This window comes from Vicia villosa, linkage group LG2, assembly GCF_029867415.1.
Source record: "Vicia villosa cultivar HV-30 ecotype Madison, WI linkage group LG2, Vvil1.0, whole genome shotgun sequence".
Classification (NCBI taxonomy): domain Eukaryota; kingdom Viridiplantae; phylum Streptophyta; class Magnoliopsida; order Fabales; family Fabaceae; genus Vicia; species Vicia villosa.
The window spans coordinates 5,332,330-5,351,883 of record NC_081181.1 but is presented as its reverse complement, the minus strand read 5'-3'; the positions used below and the strand labels follow the sequence as shown (position 1 = coordinate 5,351,883).

Sequence of the window (19,554 nt, the reverse complement as noted above, 5' to 3'; positions counted from 1 at the left end):
ATGGCTAACTAATGCAGTGATGGTCAAAAAGGAGAACATCAATTGGAGGATATTCCCATAATACTCATTTATGAATAAGGAGTTCCTTAAAGACCCCTCACACTGCTAAACATACAAATGCTAGTAGACGGTACTTCAGGTTGCAAGACACATTTTTGGGATGCCTACTCGGACTATAAACAAATAACGATGAACTTGATAGATTTCTCAAAAAAATATTCATGACTAATGTGCCAAAATATTATTATCAAGTTGCACCCTTCACACTCAAGGACATTCAAGCCACTAATCAAATACTCATCTAGAACGCCATTGAAATATATAAGGTTGATATGATGATCAATATATGGGGTGACGAGTCTCATTTAGAGGAACAAGGAAACATCTCTGAATAGTCCAAGAAGTAAAACATGAGGATGAACTTGGAAAATTTCTTATGAGGGTTAATCCATAAAGTTTCTTGGATTCACGATCATCCATACGAAGAATAAAACAAACTTAGAAAAGTGCAACGTAATGCTTAAGTTTTATAGAATGACATCCATCAAGGATGTACATTAATTAAAGGATGGATAACATCCATAGCCCAATTTCATTATGAATCGACTGATTTTTCCTTACCTTTCTACCAAGCCCTCAAGAGTATTGGACGCTTCCAATAGATTCCCTAGTGTGAACACGTCGTCAATCATTTAAAAAAATTATTTTCAACATCTTAGGTGGTAAATAAAACAACACCATATGCTAAGAAAAATTTATACTTATCTTCGCTATAAGGCAAAAGGATTTCATCTCTAGTAGAAAAACGAAAGGAACTTAGTACTGTGTATACTGAATAAATGCAATAGGATTAGTAGAAAATAAAAAAGAAGATTGGTAACGAATAAAAATTTATTTGTTGAGAGTGGGATTTGAACCCACGCCCTTTCGGGCCAGAACCTTAATCTGGCGCCTTAGACCAACTCGGCCATCTCAACTTTGATGATGGTTAAACTACAACTATGAATTATATATTCAATTAAATATTTGATAAAGCAAAGAGTTTTTTTTTTCATGTTTTATTATTGTTAAAATTATTGTTTCCTAAATTATTTTACTCTTTTGCATTATTTCTTAATTTATTCTTGAAAAATATATGTTTTATTGTTTGTTATTCTTTTAAAGACATTGAGTAATAAGTAATATATTTTGAGACTTAAAATGTAATTTAAGATGTTGTCCCTTTAAAACTAATAATAACATATTTTAAAATAATTATATATATTTTAAAATTTATCTTTATTATAATTTTTTTTAATGTGCAAATCTACAGAATGCATATTTAGTTTTGCATTGACAAAAATTAATTGAGTTGTTTAATTTTATTTTTATTAATTTAATATTCAAGAAAATCATCTTGATATTTTGCTAATACCAAGCTTTTAAAGCATGTTCAACTTGCAATATTTACAACATATTTTTAACAGAGGTTCAACTTGCAACCCTTATACCAAACTTTTAACTTGCAACCCTTAAACCAAACTTTTAACGTAAGTTCAACTTAAAATTTTTACACTTTTAAAATCCAACTATCATAGTTTACAATTAGATCACACAAAATAATAGTTACGAAGATTACACCTCATATGTGGATGAAACAAATCTAAAGGATACTATTAGCTATATAGTAGGAGCACTAAAAAATATAGGATTAAATAGGTTTTTATCCTTACAAAATTATCAATTTTTTATTTTAGTTCTTATAAAAAAAATCATATTTTAGTCCCTATAAAATTACTTATGCACAAGGACTAAAAGTCAAAACTTGAGAGAAAATGATCGTTAGAGATGATTTCACTAAAACTAATGTGTTTAGAAACAATCCTAAGAACTCTATATATAGTTGAGGTGGCATAATTACCCAATTAAATGGTCATTATGATTTTTATCCATAAAAGTGCCTATAATCAATTATTGGGTAGACATGATTAATTATTATTGGCTGACAAAGTTTTTCCCCTCAAAACAAACTTTTTAAAAAATGGCTTTTAAAAATAATTTATTTAAAGGGTGAGTCCATCAATTAAAGGTGACTATTTATTTAAAGGGTGAGTTACTCAGATGAAGCTAATTATTTATTCTTATGCGAACACCTCTGATCACTAGTGTAAAAACAACAATATAATTTTAAAATTTACACCCGATATACTAAAAACGGGTGTAAATAAAAAATATGATGGCAATTTTGTAAATATAGTATCATTTTAAGTAATAGCACGTGAGAATTTACACCCTATTTTAAAAATAACGGGTGTAAATTAAAAATATTATTATTATCAAATCCCAATTACTCCCGTTAAATTTAAAACGGGTGTAAATTTAAATTGATTAAAAAAATTATTTAATTTTATTACTCAAAATATTAATATTATTCTAAACACATTTACAACTCAAAATCTATTTTATTGACTCACTTTTTAACTATTTATTTTATATATTTACTCTTAAAACTATTGTTTTCTTCAAACTTGAATCTAAACCAGACAAAAGTGCTTATTTTCCAAAAGCTATTTTTTTCTCTCATCTTCCTCACATAACAACAACAATACACTCAAATTCTTCATCTAGTTTTTCAGAAAAAATTGATAAAACAAACAACCAACAATCAGATTCCGTTTTTGATTTGGAATTGTTTCAATTTCGGTTTCGCGGTTCTATTTGAGCTTCACGGCTATGTTTGGTATTCGCGAAGGTTTTTTGTTCAGAAACCAGTTCTGTTTTGCTTCGAGTTTGGAGGTTTCGACTCAGTGCGGAGTTTGGATTCGAGCAGAGCTTTTTCAAGGTTCATATTTTGCACTCGAGCCAATTTTTCTGTACTTGTTTGCTTCGATTTCAAATAGAGTTTTGTTTCAGAATTTAATTTACGTTTTCGACTCAATTATGGGTTCTACTACAGTTTGATTGTGATTCAATTTCGGTGCAGATTTTGGTTTAAATTAAAATTAAAGCTAGTATACCATTTCAAATGAAGAAAAATGCAGATTTTATCCTTTCTCGCAAGGTGTTCGATGAAATGTTCCACCCCGATTCTTTCTTCTTTTTTATTCAGTTTTGATTTTCTCTTTTTTATTTATTCTTGGCTAATGGAAAAATGTGTTAACTTTTAATTTCTTTTCAGTCAATTTTATAATTTTAGTAGAAGAGGATTGAGATTTGGTTAATTTAGAAAAAACCGTACAATAGTTCAATTGTACAAGGGGAAACCCTCTTAAGAGAGGATTCTCTTCTTCAGTTTTTCAATAAAATCATTTTGGCTGTTCTTTTTTCTGATCGTGGATTCCTAACAATGATGGTGCATTTTATAATTACAGGAAATTTGATGACATTTTTGACGTGGACCACTTCATTGTCCGTATTGTCCGCGATATCCCAGAATGGTTTACTGATAAAACAGAGCTATTTTCTAGTATAAGGTTTGATAGATTCTTGTCCCTTTGAGTAGTGTCTGTTGAAAATCTAAATCCCAAGTTGCTGCCAGTGATGAAGAACTATTTACATATGCACAAGGAATGTGTCATGTATCTAGTGAAAGGACTTCTTTATACGAAAGTGGAGGAGTAAATCTTAGCCATTCGCATAATTAAAAAGTTCAATTTTGTTTGTGGCATTAATATATATTTTTGGTTTTTAGGTTTTTGTTTCAGTGATTCAGCAGAAAATAGAACTTCTCGATTCGTATTTCGTATTTCGAATTTCATATTGAGAATTTGTATAGCAGACTTGGGATCTCATGGAAGCTGACAGGTATTCTTCAAAACCAGTTATATTTAGTGGAAAGTTGAATTTTCAGGTATTGTACTTTGTGGAAAGTGTTCTTTCTGCAATAGGTTAATGAAACTTGAGTGCTTCAACTTTAATGCAAGCAAATTAGTGCACAACTAGTGAGATAAGGCTGAGTTGTTGTTGTTGTATATGTATGTGTTCCTTTAAGAGTTTGTTTGAATTGACTTGTCTAAACAGGGCCTAAGTAATGAAAATGTCAACTTATTTCACCTACTTAGATTTTTTAGCTGCATATACGTATTATTTTTTAAGCTGCCAAGGGAGTAATATGTGTTTGTGTGTATAGAGAACAATTATTATTTTGTTTATCTTAGATAGGGTAGGAGGAACATAGAGATATGCTCCGAATAATTTGAGAATGGATCAATTAGATGCATGTAAAGTATTAAACATCAATATTGTATACCAGTCAACAATACCAAAATAGACACCGGGAACAAAATTGTGGTGAAGCTGGAGGTGAAAATGAAAATGAAAGTGATGGAAGTCCTCATAGATCATCGGATGACAGTGAAAATGTGTCTGAGAATGGTGAGGTTTCTGGTACTGAGTCTGCTGATGGTGAGGAATGTTCTCGAGAAGAACATGAAGAGAATGGGGATCATGAACATGATAATAAGGCTGAGAGTGAAGGTGAAGCTGAAGGAATGGCAGATGCCAATGATGTTGAAGGAGATGGAGCCTCGTTGCCATATTCAGAACGCTTTCTTCTCACAGTAAAGCCTCTGGTAAAACATGTTCGCCCGGTGTTGCACGGGAAAGGAAAGAATGTCCAAATTTTTTATGGAAATGATTCCTTTTATGTGCTGTTTAGACTTCATCAGGTACAAATGTGTCAGTTTATGTATTATATGCATTTATGGTTGCAGAATGCAGACTGACTAGAAGTTTCAGAGCTCATAATATGTTCCTCCTTACCTTACATTTTCTTTCCTAATTTGGCAGACATTGTATTTTTCAGAGCTGATAATTCAAAATTTGAAGATGACTGTCGTGCTATTATTGGAACTCAGTCACATGTCTTGTTCACGTTAGACAAGCTGATATATAAACTTGTTAAACAGGTAATGTGCATGGATTCCTTTTTGAAAATGTGTGAATTGGCACTTTTCCTTTTTCAACTGTCTTTGTTACCATTCCATCTTCTTTCTGAGCCTGAAATTATGCCCTCTTTTGTTTCAGCTTCAAGCTGTTGCCAGTGCTACTAATGAGATGGATAACAAACTTCTTCAACTATATGCATATGAGCAATCAAGAAAACCTGGAAGCTTTGTGGATATAGTTTATCATGAAAATGCTCGTGTTCTTCTTCATGATGAGAACATATATCGTATTGAATGTGTAAGTTTTTATTTGTTCCACTTCACTACTTGGATCAGCTTTTAATTTTATTTAATTTTTTGTTGAGCATTTGAATGGAATCTTAAATGGAACGCTTTATATACATAAAAGTGTACAGTGGAAGTGGATTGACATTCCAGACAAACATTACCTGCAATGTCAAAGGTTTGAATTCTGGAGTCACCACTCACTACTTCAGAAAGACTTTAACCTAACCACTGCCCTTGGCTTAAGAATTACTCTCACAGATATGCCTGTCATAAATTACGTTTGTATGATGTATAATTGTTTTATTTGAATACTCCTTGCAGTCGTCTACGCCGCCCCGATTGTCTATTCAGTTGATTGTCTATTCATATTGGATAAATTTTGGCCCGAAAATGCGTTTATAGATAGGAGACAGCCCCCTCTATAAGTCTTTCAGTTGATGTATAATTGTTTTGTTGAATTTGTATAGTGGAATTGGATTATGTGAATTTGATGAGAGGGTTTGTTGAATAAGATTTTTGTGATTGAAAGTGTGGGACTTTTATGGCAATGTTCACATGGAAGAACAAGTTTATTGGAATGGTGATAAAAGCTGGAAAATGTTAGCTTGCTGTAATAAAAAAATTTGGAGAGGTTTTTGTGTTTGAAAAATATGTTAAAGTGTAGAAGTTTTATACGTGAGTAAAAAAAAAATTTGTGAATGAAATTGTTAGTGGTGGAGATTTTCTTTTGTTTTTGTTAATTAGTGATAATGTGAGTTCTGGTTTTGTGATGCATTTGTGAAGTTTATGTCAACGCTGATGAAGGTTAAAGGTAATTATAATAATGGCGAAATTATGGTGAAGCAATTTCATGAGTTTATGGATGGTCATTTGGATTTGGATTGATAGTGTTTGTACATGAGTGATGTTAAGAATTTTTTGAATTTGTAAAAGTGGAGATGAAGAAGAAAGTCAATTACAAGAAGAAGAAAGAAATATTGAGTTTCTGTAAAGAAAATAAGGAGAACAAAAATAAAAAAGTGGAGTTGTTGGTATATTTTTTAATTTATTTTTCTTCTCTGGTGTTGAAGCAGGAACATTATGTTGGTCCAATGGCTTCAAGAGCCTTGCATGAGATTGAAGGGAATGGTTGAAGACTATTAGTGCTAGAAATAGAGTAAAATGTTGTAGCATGGAGTGAACTTTAGCCATTGAAAAGTAGAGAAGAAAGAGTAGAGAGAATGAATGAATGAACTTTGTATTAGATTTGTATGCTTGGTAGTTCAATTTATAGAAGATATATGATATGATTAGTTATGGGATCTTGGGGATATTTATAGTGTAGATTGTTGAGTGAGAATGAAAGTGCTCTAATATAATATTTTTAATACTAACTATGTCATTTGACTTAATGGGTGGAGAGTTATGATCTGCAAATTTGGACCGTTTATGTATAAAAATAGCTAATATTTTTTATTATAGTTATATTTAGACACCTCTTACTCCCCAACGCTCCTTTAATATCTAATTGTCTCTTTTTGAGCTTTTGTCATGCAAATTTATTTTTCTGTTACAAGTGTGGATGATGAAACCAATAAAACACATTTTTTCCTTTAATCTTACCTTAATGCATGCATGCATGTGTGAATAAATCATAGTTATTTTTGTTATTAATAGTGCAGCAGTGGTTAGTTTCCTTAATCTCATTACCTTAATATGAGTAGTTAGTGGTGGTGCCATAAAGAATATGTTTAAAAAAGTATCAGATACTGAATATGAGGGCATCATAAGGTAACTTCATCTAAACATGATTGTTTAATAACCATTAAGGATTTCTGAGTAATAGCTGGTACTTGATTAAGGCATCATGAGGTAATTTTCTAGCATGTTTATATCTTGTGTTAGTTTCTAGCATGTTTATATCATTCTGAATATTGCAATTCTTTTCTAATGAACCTACACAAGTTGTTTTTATCAATATAAGGATGGTGTTAGTGAGTCACAATTCAATCATGTCTTGAATATCAAACTTGATCAGATTGAGTATTAACTGTTGCGTTAAAAATTTTGAGGTGGAGAGTTCGGATCTGATTGCATATGGACTCATACCAGAGTTTATTGGACGATTCCCCATTGTTAATTGATCATTTCAAGATTTAAGTCATTTAACATTTGTTGCAGGCAGGAAGCTTTAGAGAGATAGAAGATGTTGCACCCTTGAAGGAGAAATTGGGAAGGCCATTATCAAAGCAAGAAAGAAGTGGGATAGGTGTGAGCAAACTTAGGTTGCTTCTGGAAGAAATACTACAAAAGAGCTTTGTGAAAAGTGAACCTGCTTTAGTTCCACAATGGTTGAGAAGTAATGGAAGTGTTACTAGTTCAGCCCACCATTTTGCATCTTCATCTAATCACACTGGTAATTTCTATGCCTGATTATTTTTTTTATCGTTTTATATATTCATCAATTCAGAATATTATGCATTTTTCTGATAGTAGAATTAGCATCTTATAATTATTACTTTTTTTGTTCTTTCCTTTTCTTTTTCCTTTTCTTATTTGTTTAAGAAATGTAGAATTTTGATAATAAATTAATGGGTTTAACATTGTTGTGTAGATACTCATAGTGTAGCTCACTCAAGGAATAGGTCTTCTAAGACAACTAGTGATTTTGATAGTCCTCGTTCTGTGTTTCTTGAACGGGCATTTTTGTCATATTCTCGGAGGGGCACTATCAACGGCTCGGTATGGTTACTATTGATATATGTGGCTCTTTCTTGTAATAATTTCTTGTGTCTTGTTTTTTTTGCATACAGAAAACAATTGCTTCTCCAGGACGTGGTATTTTGGCCATGGATGAATCCAATGCTACATGTGAAAAGCGGTTGGATTCAATTGGACTAGAGAACACCGAAGCTAACCGTCAAGCATGGCGTAAAATTATATATGAAGAAAGTGTTATGACTTAGTTAAAATATAATTTTTATGTGTATGATTTTATAATACTTGAAATATTATGACTGTACATGATTTTGTATACTTTTTGGTTAATATTAAAAATATTTTGACTTAGTTAAAATATGATTTTTATGTGTATGATTTTATAGTATTTACAATATTATGACTGAAAATAAAATATAATTAAATGGTGTTTATGAAATAGGGTGTAAATAGATATAATTGTTCATTCATAAATGGTGTATTTACACCCGATTTTTACTAAAATAGGGGGTAATTAAGAACATATTTACACCCGATTTTTATTAAAATAGGTTGTAATTAAAACATAATTAAGCCCAATTACACCCGATTTTTATTAAAATAGGGTGTAATTAAAACGTAATTAAGCTCATTTTCACCCGATTTTTATTAAAACAGGGTGTAATTAAAACGTAATTAAGCTCATTTACACCCGATTTTTATTAAAACAGGGTGTAATTAAAAAGTAATTACGCTCAATTACACCCGATTTTTATTAAAACAGGGTGTAATTAAAACGTAATTACGCTCAATTACACCCGATTTTTATTAAAACAGGGTGTAATTAAAAACGTAATTACGTCCAATTACACCCGATTTTTATTAAAATAGGGTGTAATTAAAAACGTAATTACGCCCAATTACATCCGATTTATGTTAAAACAGGGTGTAATTAAAAACGTAATTACGCCCAATTACACCCGATTTTTGTTAAAAATAACGGGTGTAAATTCGTTAGACATTTCTCACCCTGTGGATATACACCCGATTTTTATTAAAAATAATGGGTGTAAATTTAATAAAAAACGGATGTAAATTAACATTTTTGTACTAGTGGATATTACTAATGATATAAGGATATGCCCCATTTCTTTTGATTAAACTCTGAGATATCAAAACGTCAATCACTATTGAAAGCTTGAGTGTTTTAGTGGGAAACGAGTGTGGGTGCATTTAATGCAGTTCATGATGGAGTTATTATGGAATATAAGTTTACCCTCTTTTTCTTATGCGTGTCTTCTAGATGTAAAGACTTTCCTGCTTCTCGTGGCAGTTACTGTCATACCCCAAATTCTGACCCTAAGTTCATATATCATTTGCATATCAATCATCAATCAAGAGTTTCGACTTAGAACTCTGCTTGTGATGTTGTGCTCAATTCATCTGCAAGGGAATCATCGAGCACCAATGCTTTTTTAGTTTGTATATGTTTTACTAACCAAAATACCAAAAATATTGCCTTGTGCTTTTGTATGTTTGTGTTTTGTAGGTACCAAGTCAAAATATCCATCAAAAAGGACATTTTTTCAGCATTCTTCAACAAGCGATCGATTTGCATAAGAGTGCAATCGATTGCACCAACTTGATTTTCATCAGATTGGCATTCTCTTTCCTGTGCAATCGATTTGCATAAGAGTGCAATCGATTACACCAACTGTTTTTGCACTAAATCCAGGCAGTGCAATCGATTTGCATAATGGAGCAATCGATTGCGCTAGTGCAGAATTGGAAAAATGAAGGCAATTTTCAGCTTTTGAAGATGATGACATCATTTGCAAGTGTGGGAAGCATGACTTAGTTCTTATATTTGATTTCCTACATCATTTTATCATAAACCCTCATGTGATGACATCAAGACCATTGGATCATAATTTTGGCTCCAAATTCACTTACCAAACCTAAATCTACTTTCCAATCCTAACTCCAAGCCACTAATAATCCCAAGCCGAAATCCTATAAATAGAGGTTTTCCCCTCTTCATTTCTCAAGCTTTGAAAGCCAAAGAAACTCTTGCTCTTTCTCTCCTCATCCTTTCCAAACCCCTCACTCAAAGTTCATTTCCATAGAATTAGTAAGATTCACCTTGAATCCTACTAATTTTGAACTAAACCTTCATCATTTCACTCTTTTCTTTTGTTATTCATCGTCAATTGAGGAAGATCAAAGCATTTTTGGTTGTGTTCTTCAATTAGACTCAAAGTTTTGTGAAAGAAGTGGTAATCCTCTTGATCCATTCCATAATCAAAGATGTGACCCATGGTTGTTTGTGTGTGATGCACCTTTGGTGCTACATTGATGTTATTTGCTTGCTTATTTGATGTATTTTCGTGCTCAAGTTGATCCAAGACTACAAGGTGTTTGGTTTTATGTTTAAACAAGTTTTACTCCTTTTGATTGCTGTTTTTTTGAAAAAAAAATTGCCTAGTGCAATCGATTGCACAGTTGAAAAACTGCGCAGATTTTGAAAATTGAAGATGAAGCAATCGATTGCACTCCTGGAGCAATCGATTGCTTGTTGAGCAGAATGTGTTTTTTTGCCTTTTTTTAACTTTTTTTTTATTCTAACTCTTCTTCCACTCCATTCTCTTGATATTTTCTTTGAATCACAAATTAGAGGCTTAATTCCTCTTTAATTTCAATGGACTTAGGGTGTCGATAGGATGAAAAATCCAAATTCTCAAAATTAAGTGATTGAACTTAGAGATGGAAAGAGATTTTGAATGTGGTTCCATATTTTACTTCTTTTTATTTTGATCGATGAAAGTCTTTGATACTTTGAGAATTCTTATGGATTCTTGGTAAAGACGAGATCGCTACCTATTTTCTTTTCGTGCGGTATTGCTTTCGGAGAACGATCTACATATTGTTTTCTAGCATGCATTAGCACAAAGATGACCGGCCTCGTTGTAGGGTGATTTCTACATAAATCACTTGGTGATCTGCTTAACATAGCGCAACATTTCGTGTCCCGAATAAAAAGATCAAATATGGAAGAGAATTGTATGCGGTTGATTTAAGACTTATGGAAGTTTATTGTGTAGTCGCTATGATTTTATCAAGCTTCTGATAAATTTTCATTGAATTTAAATCTGAGAACATCCTTCACTCACCATCGATCTTAATTACTAACATTTTGATGATATACTTGACAAGTTTCAAGATGGTCATCTTTAACAATTGACAATTAACTTTAATTTCTACACTTTATTATATTGTTCTTTATATTTCTTGCTTTATGCTTTATTTTATCATTCATCATGTTTATGTTTCCGCTATTTTCTCTTTGTCCATTTGGACGCTTTGTTTATGTTTCCGCTATTTTCTCTTTGTCCATTTGGACATTTTATTTCCGCTATTTTCTCTTTGTCCACTTGGGCCATACTCTATTTTTGTGCTAAAACATTAATAAACAACTAAAAATCTAAAAAACGCATAAGGCCCTATGGACTATTGGTCACTATCCTGAGGATTTTGGAGACTTGGACTTTTGGACTTAGTACCTCTGGACCCTGTTATCTTGTTGTTATTCTGCTATTACTCTGTCTGTCTGGCATTGGATTGTTGTCTGTTTGTGTGTGCAGGTATTTCCTCGAAAGCCCTTAATGGTTAATTCCAAGGCGTCTTGTTAAGGATTTTACCCAAAAACAGTCGTTACTCTGCCCGATTTTCGTCAGAATTTTAATGTGTTTAATGCAAAGTGGTGCTAAAGACAATAAGTTCATCTGGATCCCCAAGTGGTAATGTGTTGGTTTAGTGTTGGTATTCCAAAGGATGGGAAATCTACCTTGACTCTTAATGTCAAGTGTTGGCTTCTTTTTGGTTAGATCGTTCTTTCCTTAGCTTTTATTTTAAGCACTAGGATAGCCTCTTCATCTCCTCCCCTTCTTAGATTTTCAAAATCTTCTCCCTTTTTCAAAAAATCTTCTTATGTCTGCAATCTTTTTTAAAATCTTTTCTTTAAAAATATCTTTTGCCCTTAGTGGCTTTTCTTTTAAAGTTTAGACACGATTAATTGTTGTAGTGAGTTGAGATACCCCGCGATTTTGAGATTGATTGATATAATGGGATCTTTTCCACGTGAGAGAGCTAGTGGCATATTCGTTGATTTTTATCCGACTTGGATCCCTTCTTTCATTTGTGATGCAAAGAATCCATTTGTTCTCATGATCAAGATCAATGGCTGAGTATTCTCTCCGACGATGATAAAATGTTTATTCTTTTTAAAAACTGTTTCCCTTTTAAGTGGAACTACATTAGATCTGACTTCTCCATTGCATCGAGGAGGTATGTAGGCACAAGGCTTAATGCCTTGCCGGGCTTATTTTAAAATTCAAACAAACATTTTTTCGCACACGATATCTTTTAATAAACACAGATTTTCAAAAAGGTTCCTGTGGAGTACCATAGATATGAGGGGTGCTTAAAACCATCCCCTTGTATAATCAACACCCGTACCTAAGATCTCTTTCTTGTTTTAAACTTTGAGTTTTCTTCGTTCTTTTCCCTTTTCGTTTGGAAAAAATAAAGCGTGGTGGCGACTTTCACTAAAATAATGAGTCGAGTCAATCCTATGGCTTCGTTCTCAGATTTCCCCCGCTATAGTTACCTCATTGGATGAATGTATGACTTGCGTTATTAGGTTTCCCATATATTGTTTATAGAGAACCCTTTCTTTTCTTCTTATGTTTTCCTATTTCTTTTTCTCCATAAAATATACCAGTTCAAGGTAACAGTGGGGAAAGTGAAGGGCTAACTCATTTTTTCAGTATGCAGACATCTAGTCTCCCATTTCTCTACCCCAAGTAACCATGGGAAAGAAAGCTAAACTTTTTCACGTTTGAGACATTGTGTCCTTATATTATATTATGGATACGATTAATAGGTTTAATCATAGTATTAAGTTTTCCATCACATAATGTGAGTAGGACATGATAATGGAGCCCTATTCATACGGAAAGAGGGTAGATACCTTTTGCGAGACGTCTGCTTCCTATTTATACATCCACCATCCAATTATTCACGAGTTTAGGGTTTTAATTTCATTCACTTTATTCAAAGTGGATTTTATGACGGCTATCAACTTCGTCCCTTCTCATATCACTTCGAACGTGGGGGGTATACTCAGGGCTTTCCAGACAATCTTTTGTAGCCTGGGGTATCTCGTGTTATAAGGGTGTTCCTTTTTTTCTTTAGGATAAACACTAGTACAAATAAGACATCTTACCTCATACGGGAAATGGATTTACCTCGGCTACACAGACGAGGTAACGAAGGGCTTCATAAAAAGTGTGCCACTTAACCTCTTGGTTAATGCTAAACTGACGCGAAATGGCTTTTACCTGGGTTACACATATTTGAATTGAAGTAAAAATTTGAATGGAAGAGGTGAATCTGAATTTTGAATGATCATTGTGTTATATACACCCTATAAAACATGTGGGATCAGTTGTACATGTTGGTAGATGTTTCATGAAAGTGTGCATTGGTTTATAATAGCAATGGTTGATGAAAGAATGCATTATGCAATTCTAAACGTTCAAAAAAATCAAATTTCCAGATTGTGTAACCGTTTACATAAATGGTGTAACCGGTTACACATTTATTAGTTTTAAAAAAACCAGTAAAAATTGAACCTATAACCGGTTACACTGATGTGAAATTTGAAAAATGAGTTTGAAAATAATTTGGTTTGTTAAGTACTAATGTATGGATGCTTTGGAAACTTTTAGGGATGAACAGAAATAAGTTTTTTTTAGCATCTAACAACACTACAAAGTGAATTGCGTTGTATACCTTTTAGCATCATGATCAAAGCATATTTCCAACATTGTCATCCAATAACTTAGTCTATATTTGATCCTTTTGAGATATCTATTGATATTTGATGTTGAGAAACCTTTTCATTCTTTTACATTTGAACTTTTGTCTTCATCAAAACTTAATACTTAGTGCATATTATCTTCACATTGGTGTTGTGTCAAATGAATCAGGACCTGTCAAAATAATTTGGACAAGTTTTTTGAGTTGTCCAATCGATTGGAACATATACCTAATCGATTGGATTAGGCAAATAGTGTCCATAATCGTTTGTGACAACGTCTTAATGAAGAGCATCAGCTATCTTTGAAAACCTTTTGAATTGGGCATTTATAATCGATTGTTTTTAGTCGTCCAATCGATTGGGACAACGAGTCAATCGAATGTGACATTAAATTAGCTCATGGGTTTTTTACTTTTTTATGCCAACCTCTAGCATATAAATAGAGGTATCTTCCTTCACATTTTCACATTCAGAATCGTGATCTATTTCACTCTCCTCGCACACTCTCTCTCTAAAATAATTTTTCTACTTACTCTCACTACATAACGCTTCAAACAAGTTCTTGCATTTAAGTGAGGTGTTTATTCTAGAAAGAGTGATATTGTAAATTCACTAAGAACTATTTTCTCTTGATTGAATGTTTATTCTTAAGAGAATGTTTATTTGGGGTTAAAGTTAAACTTATTAAAAACTTCTTTTGAAAATAGTATTAAGTTGACGGTTCGTTTCGCGAGTCCACCCCATATAAAATTTCAACTTGGTTTGAAATAAGCCTAATGTAAAATCTCAATTTGGTCCTTGACCATTCTGTGTAAAATCCTAGTGTGGTTTGAGATCAATCTAGTGCTATTAGTCAAATATTTTCTTAAAAATATGCTTGTTTTAAATTATCGATATTAAAAACCCCACATAGAATTTTATCAAATTTTTATAACAAAGATCAATTACGCACATCAAAAGTCAAGTTTGCGATCAAATTTAATACAAAAATTAAAGATTTCAATGAGAAAAACTTACTCTTGGGAAAAGTTAAGGACCAATTAAACTCTATATAGCACTACATTCCAACAAAAAAGTGAAGAGAGAGGTTTCTACAGCAATCGATCTCTATAAATAGAACATTTTTCACTCCACAATATAGGGATGCATATTTTGATTGGTGTTAAACTTGTAAAGCACCACGATGATGCTCTAAGAATATTGGAATCTTTCATTTTTGTTCGAGCAAAACTTACAAGTTAGAACAAGTACTTTATTCTTTGCATGTTTTTGCGCAGCATTTTTCTAAAATACCAGTTTTGTAACCTTGAACTCCTAGTGGCTAGTTCTGGCAAATAATGTACAACGTCAATATGCCCATGACGACCAGGTAAAATGAAATACATAAAGGAAAACAAAGTGCACAAAAGCCTGAAGTAACAGATTTTGGTACCAGGTTCATTATGTTATGTTGCAGCCACTGCAAACACATTAGAGCCCGGTCAACAACAAAATGGCCATTCAGACTTGTCCTAGACCAGCTCTAAGAAAGATGAGATCCCAAAAAATTTCACCTTGCATTGCATCGCCGCAATCAAGATATTACAGAATGTAAACTAGGCATTAGAAGCATCAAAACTGCCTTGCACACTCTGTCGTCTTTTATCTCTCAAGTTCTCTCCCCACATCTTGGCTTCAGCCACAGCACGTTCTCTATCAAGATCCCGGTTTAACATCTTAGCAGTTTCACGTGGGGAGTCATCTTTCTCAGATCCCTCCAAATCCCATCTACGCCCGGATCCTTCACCTTCATCATTTTTTAATATTCTTCCACCTTTATCATCTCTATTTCCAGTTCCCTTATTATTACCAATTCCAGGATTGTTAGTATCATATGCCTGGTTGGCTAGATAAGAAAGGGCTGTCACCACATCCCCAATCAGAGGACGTGCAGCTGCCTGTTCTTGGATGCACATCGATGCTACAGCTAGAGCTTGATAAAGACCCCGCATGGGATACCGTCCCTGCAACCGTGGATCTGCCAGCTTTGGAAACTTCCTACGGTCATTGAATAAAGGCCGTGCCTGCTCAAACATATGAAACCACCATTACCACTCCATTGTTATAGAGCCATAAGTTGATGCAAGCTAAATTAACATAAAATGACAAGAAAGTATCGGAGGACTACCCATGTGACGAGGTTTTGTTCTCCATGGGGCCGGGTGCTGTCTATGGCTTTACGGCCAGTAATCAGCTCCAAGAAGACTACCCCAAAACTATATACGTCAGATTTTACAGTCAGCTGTCCAGTCATAGCATACTCGGGAGCACAGTAACCATAAGTACCCATGACACGAGTGGAAACATGTGATTTGTCCCCAACAGGACCAAGCTTTGCCAGACCAAAGTCAGAAAGCTTTGGATGATAACCTTCCTCAAGTAAAATATTAGATGACTTGAAGTCCCTATAAATTACTGGAGGATTTGCCTTGTCATGTAGGTATTCCAATCCTTTTGCGGCACCAGCGGCTATTTTCATTCTAGTGTTCCAATCTAAAGGCTCCTTATCAGGGGGGAGATCTGCACGAGTCAACAAAAAATGAATAAACACAAGTTATTATCAAGTGACATGCATTATGTTTTAAGAATGCATTGATCATGTAACAAACACCAAATTTAGGAACACTTCCCAATCATTAGAAGACAGATACGGTAAAGGAAAAACCAAAACACCTCTAGCAAACAATACAATGGTTATCAAATGTATGGATTCCATTTCTGTAACTTGGAATCAACAAGGAATGTTATTCCACACGCTAAGTTGATCAGGCTTCTCAAGAAACTACATTGAAAGAAGCAGCGTGGAAAATATTCAACTAAGAGCACATAACATAATGAGCTTAGAAGCACAGCTGTTTCCTTAAAAGGAAAAAACCCACAAAAAATTATTTATCACCATCATAAGTTCAAGACAAAGTTGTGGAATAATCAAAAGCATCAAAAGGGAAATTTTGTTACCACATTTAAGTGGATATGCAAAAAACAAATAACATTGTAGAGAACAAATGCTAATCTACAAGAGCTTATCCATGGAAAGTTGGTCACCGGCCAAGAAAGAACAGACTATTCGCTAAACAGAAATGAGACTCTAAAAGAGAAAATCAAGTATGGCCTAGAATACACAGGCTACTATAGAATTTAAATTTATCACAGCTATTTAAAAAAGGAGGAGTGAAGGGGAGCCTTTCTCTTTGGCATGCTAGGCTAGGCCATCCTGGTGTTGATGTGCAAAAGCATGGTTTGAAACTCTAATATTCCCTTTACTAATGAAAGATTGTTTGATTCATGTTCATCCTGTTGTTTGGGCAAAACACATAGATTACCCCCACATTTTGTCTACCACTACTTACTCTAATCCTCTAGAGTTAGTGTATACTATAGAGATCTTTACGGACCAGCTCCAAAAGTTTCTAATACTGGTTTCTCCTATTGCATTTCATTTGTAAATGCCTTCGCTAGATTTGCTTGGATATTCTTACTTAAAACAAAATCCGAAGCTTAAACCATTTTTCAACAATTTAAAGTCATGGTAGAAAACCAATTTCCCTTTAAAATCAAAGCTGTCCAATCTGATTGGGAAGGGAAAATTCAGACCTGTTACTCAATTTTTGACTCAAAATGGCATTTCTCATCGTCTTATTTGTTCACATACTCCCCCCAAAATGGTGTTTTGAAAAGAAAACATAGACACGTAACTGAACTAGGTCTCACATTATTGGCTCAAGCATCTCATCCTAACAAATCTTGGGACTAAGCATTTCTAACTAATGTCTATCTTATAAACAGACTTCCTTCTGCTCTTTCAAATTTAGGTCTCAAAAATGTGCATTGGATATCACACTTCTCGCAAGGGTTACAGAAGTCTTGCCTCTGATGGTTGTATTTGTGTCTCTAAAGATCTCACCTCTAATGAACACAAATTCTCCTAAAATATGGTGATTACTACTGAAAATAGAGGAGTAAACAGCAAAGAAAAAAGAATTACCGTGAAGGTGATCTTCCAATGATCCGAGGGGCATAAATTCATAAACTAATAGGCGTTGGTCCCCATCGGCGCAATAACCAATGAGACTGACAAGGTTGGGGTGGTGTAGAAGACTGAGCATGAGAACTTCCACAAGGAACTCGCGATTACCCTGGAGACCATCTTTGTCTAACTGTTTAACAGCAACAGCCTGTAATTGAAGAAAGCAATGAGAGAAAGGGGTTTGGAATTGGTCCACAATGATGATGATGATAATAGATTAATAATAATAATAATAATACCTGAGAAGTGGATTCGAGTCGTCCCTTGTAGACCCTTCCGAAACCACCTTCCCCTAAAAAGGATTGAGGCCTGAAGTTTTTAGTTGCAAGGGCGAGTTCACGGAAAGTAAAGGTTTGAGCAGCAATTTGACCGGGTGGCCCGTCTTTGAGAAGAGAAGGAAAATCCCTTTTGGATGCTCCTCCTCCATTACTTGTTGACCGAACCTTCTCTGCTCCTCCTCCTGCAACACGGGATCTGATTTCTAAACAAACAAACAAAGAAATAAAGAATAATCGGATCGGATTGGATTGGATTGAAATGAACTAACCAGAGGCGGCAGAGGGGAGATTATGATCGTGATGATCGTTCTTGTGTGATGATTCTTGAGGATTCAGCTTCTCATCTTCCTTTGAATCGAAACACGAAAAACAACCCATTCAATCTATCTCAATCTTCAAGCCTTCAACATCCAATTCTTTAATTATTAATTAATCATATAAATAACGATGACTCTTTTGGGATTATTATTATGACAAGTTACAAGCAAGAAAGAAAGAAGGAGTATATCAGTCCTTACACAAGAACAAGAAAAGACTTGGATTAGACTCACTGGGAGGGAATCATCCAGCTTTTCATTTAATAAACTCCATTAACCCATTCTCCAAATTACCCTTCTAAATTTTTTTTTTATTTTTTATTATTTATACAATTCCTTTGCTTAACACCTCAAATTCTTTTCATTACACTTAGATTTTAATAAAAACAAATCGAGTAAAAACTTTAAATCTTAAATTAATCTCTCACAAATAAAAAAGAGAAACTCTGATTCCATCTTTTGGGTCTCTTATGCATTATATGTGTTGTAGTCAAAAATATTTTTATTTTAAATTTCATTTGTTTCGTACATACATCTACTGAAGTATTTGATCTTATATTCGCGTCAGATTCTTCTCCTCCCTCATTTTTCACTTTTCTTCTTCTTCACACTCTTAAACTCTCTCAACCTCAAAAACCAAAATTCACCAAAGTTGTTTTTCTCTCGAGTTCGGTGGTAAACGTGTGCATCAACGATCAACACATTCCAACAATTTCAAAACTCAAGTTAATCGGTAAGTTTTCGAGTTATTTTAGAGTATTTCACAAATAGAGTTTGAATACACTTTTAGATGTAGAAATTATTAGTTAGTTTTAGAAACATAGTTTAGAAACAATGTAGATATTTTTTATGTGTAAAACAGACGATCAAGCCACCAAAATGGGGTTTTATAGTGGCTGGAATAGTAACAAACGCCATTGTTGCGTCCTTGAAGTTTCGCAACCTTCCGTAGGTGCATCTACGGAACAAATGAAACGTTAGGTTGTTTCGCAGATGCACCTACGGAACAATCCCAGTTTTTTGAAATGTTGGGTGCTTCCGTAACTACATCTACGGGAGATTTCCTTATTTGCATCTACGGAGGTAAATTTATTTTTTCTTTTCTTTTTATAACTAAATTGTATATAACTTGATTTTATTTGTAATGCAATGCAGGCATTATGGCTGACCAGTCAAACAGACT

The 19,554-nt window shown here is 33.7% G+C and overlaps 2 protein-coding genes and 1 non-coding gene across 5 annotated transcripts; 1 reads left to right on the top strand and 2 right to left on the bottom strand.

Annotated features, from left to right (window-relative positions):
- Window positions 1-896: 896 nt before the first annotated feature.
- TRNAL-AAG (transfer RNA leucine (anticodon AAG)) lies at window positions 897-977 on the bottom strand. Its single transcript has one exon. It is a non-coding gene; the product is annotated as a tRNA-Leu (tRNA).
- Window positions 978-2,527: 1,550 nt separating this feature from the next.
- On the top strand, window positions 2,528-9,626 carry LOC131648494 (uncharacterized). Its single transcript, XM_058918247.1, has 7 exons — window positions 2,528-2,821; window positions 3,351-4,646; window positions 4,768-4,886; window positions 5,005-5,163; window positions 7,314-7,548; window positions 7,747-7,970; window positions 9,486-9,626. Exons 4-7 carry the CDS (start codon window positions 5,035-5,037, stop codon window positions 9,624-9,626), a joined length of 729 nt encoding a protein of 242 aa, XP_058774230.1. The 5' UTR covers window positions 2,528-2,821; window positions 3,351-4,646; window positions 4,768-4,886; window positions 5,005-5,034.
- A 5,173-nt stretch (window positions 9,627-14,799) lies between these two features.
- Window positions 14,800-18,618, bottom strand: LOC131648891 (serine/threonine-protein kinase PBS1-like). Of its 3 annotated transcripts, none has more exons than XM_058918623.1 (5): window positions 18,324-18,618; window positions 18,016-18,233; window positions 17,735-17,924; window positions 15,878-16,269; window positions 14,800-15,773 (listed from the first exon to the last, which is right to left on the bottom strand). In XM_058918623.1, the coding sequence occupies exons 1-5, from the start codon at window positions 18,430-18,432 to the stop codon at window positions 15,306-15,308; spliced, it is 1,377 nt and encodes a 458-aa protein (XP_058774606.1). In that variant the 5' UTR covers window positions 18,433-18,618; the 3' UTR covers window positions 14,800-15,305. The 3 variants fall into 3 exon arrangements, with proteins under 3 accessions (XP_058774606.1, XP_058774607.1, XP_058774605.1); XM_058918624.1 differs by having other exon boundaries at window positions 14,802-15,773; window positions 18,016-18,230; XM_058918622.1 differs by having other exon boundaries at window positions 14,809-15,773; window positions 18,016-18,236; window positions 18,324-18,617.
- Between the last annotated feature and the right edge of the window lie 936 nt (window positions 18,619-19,554).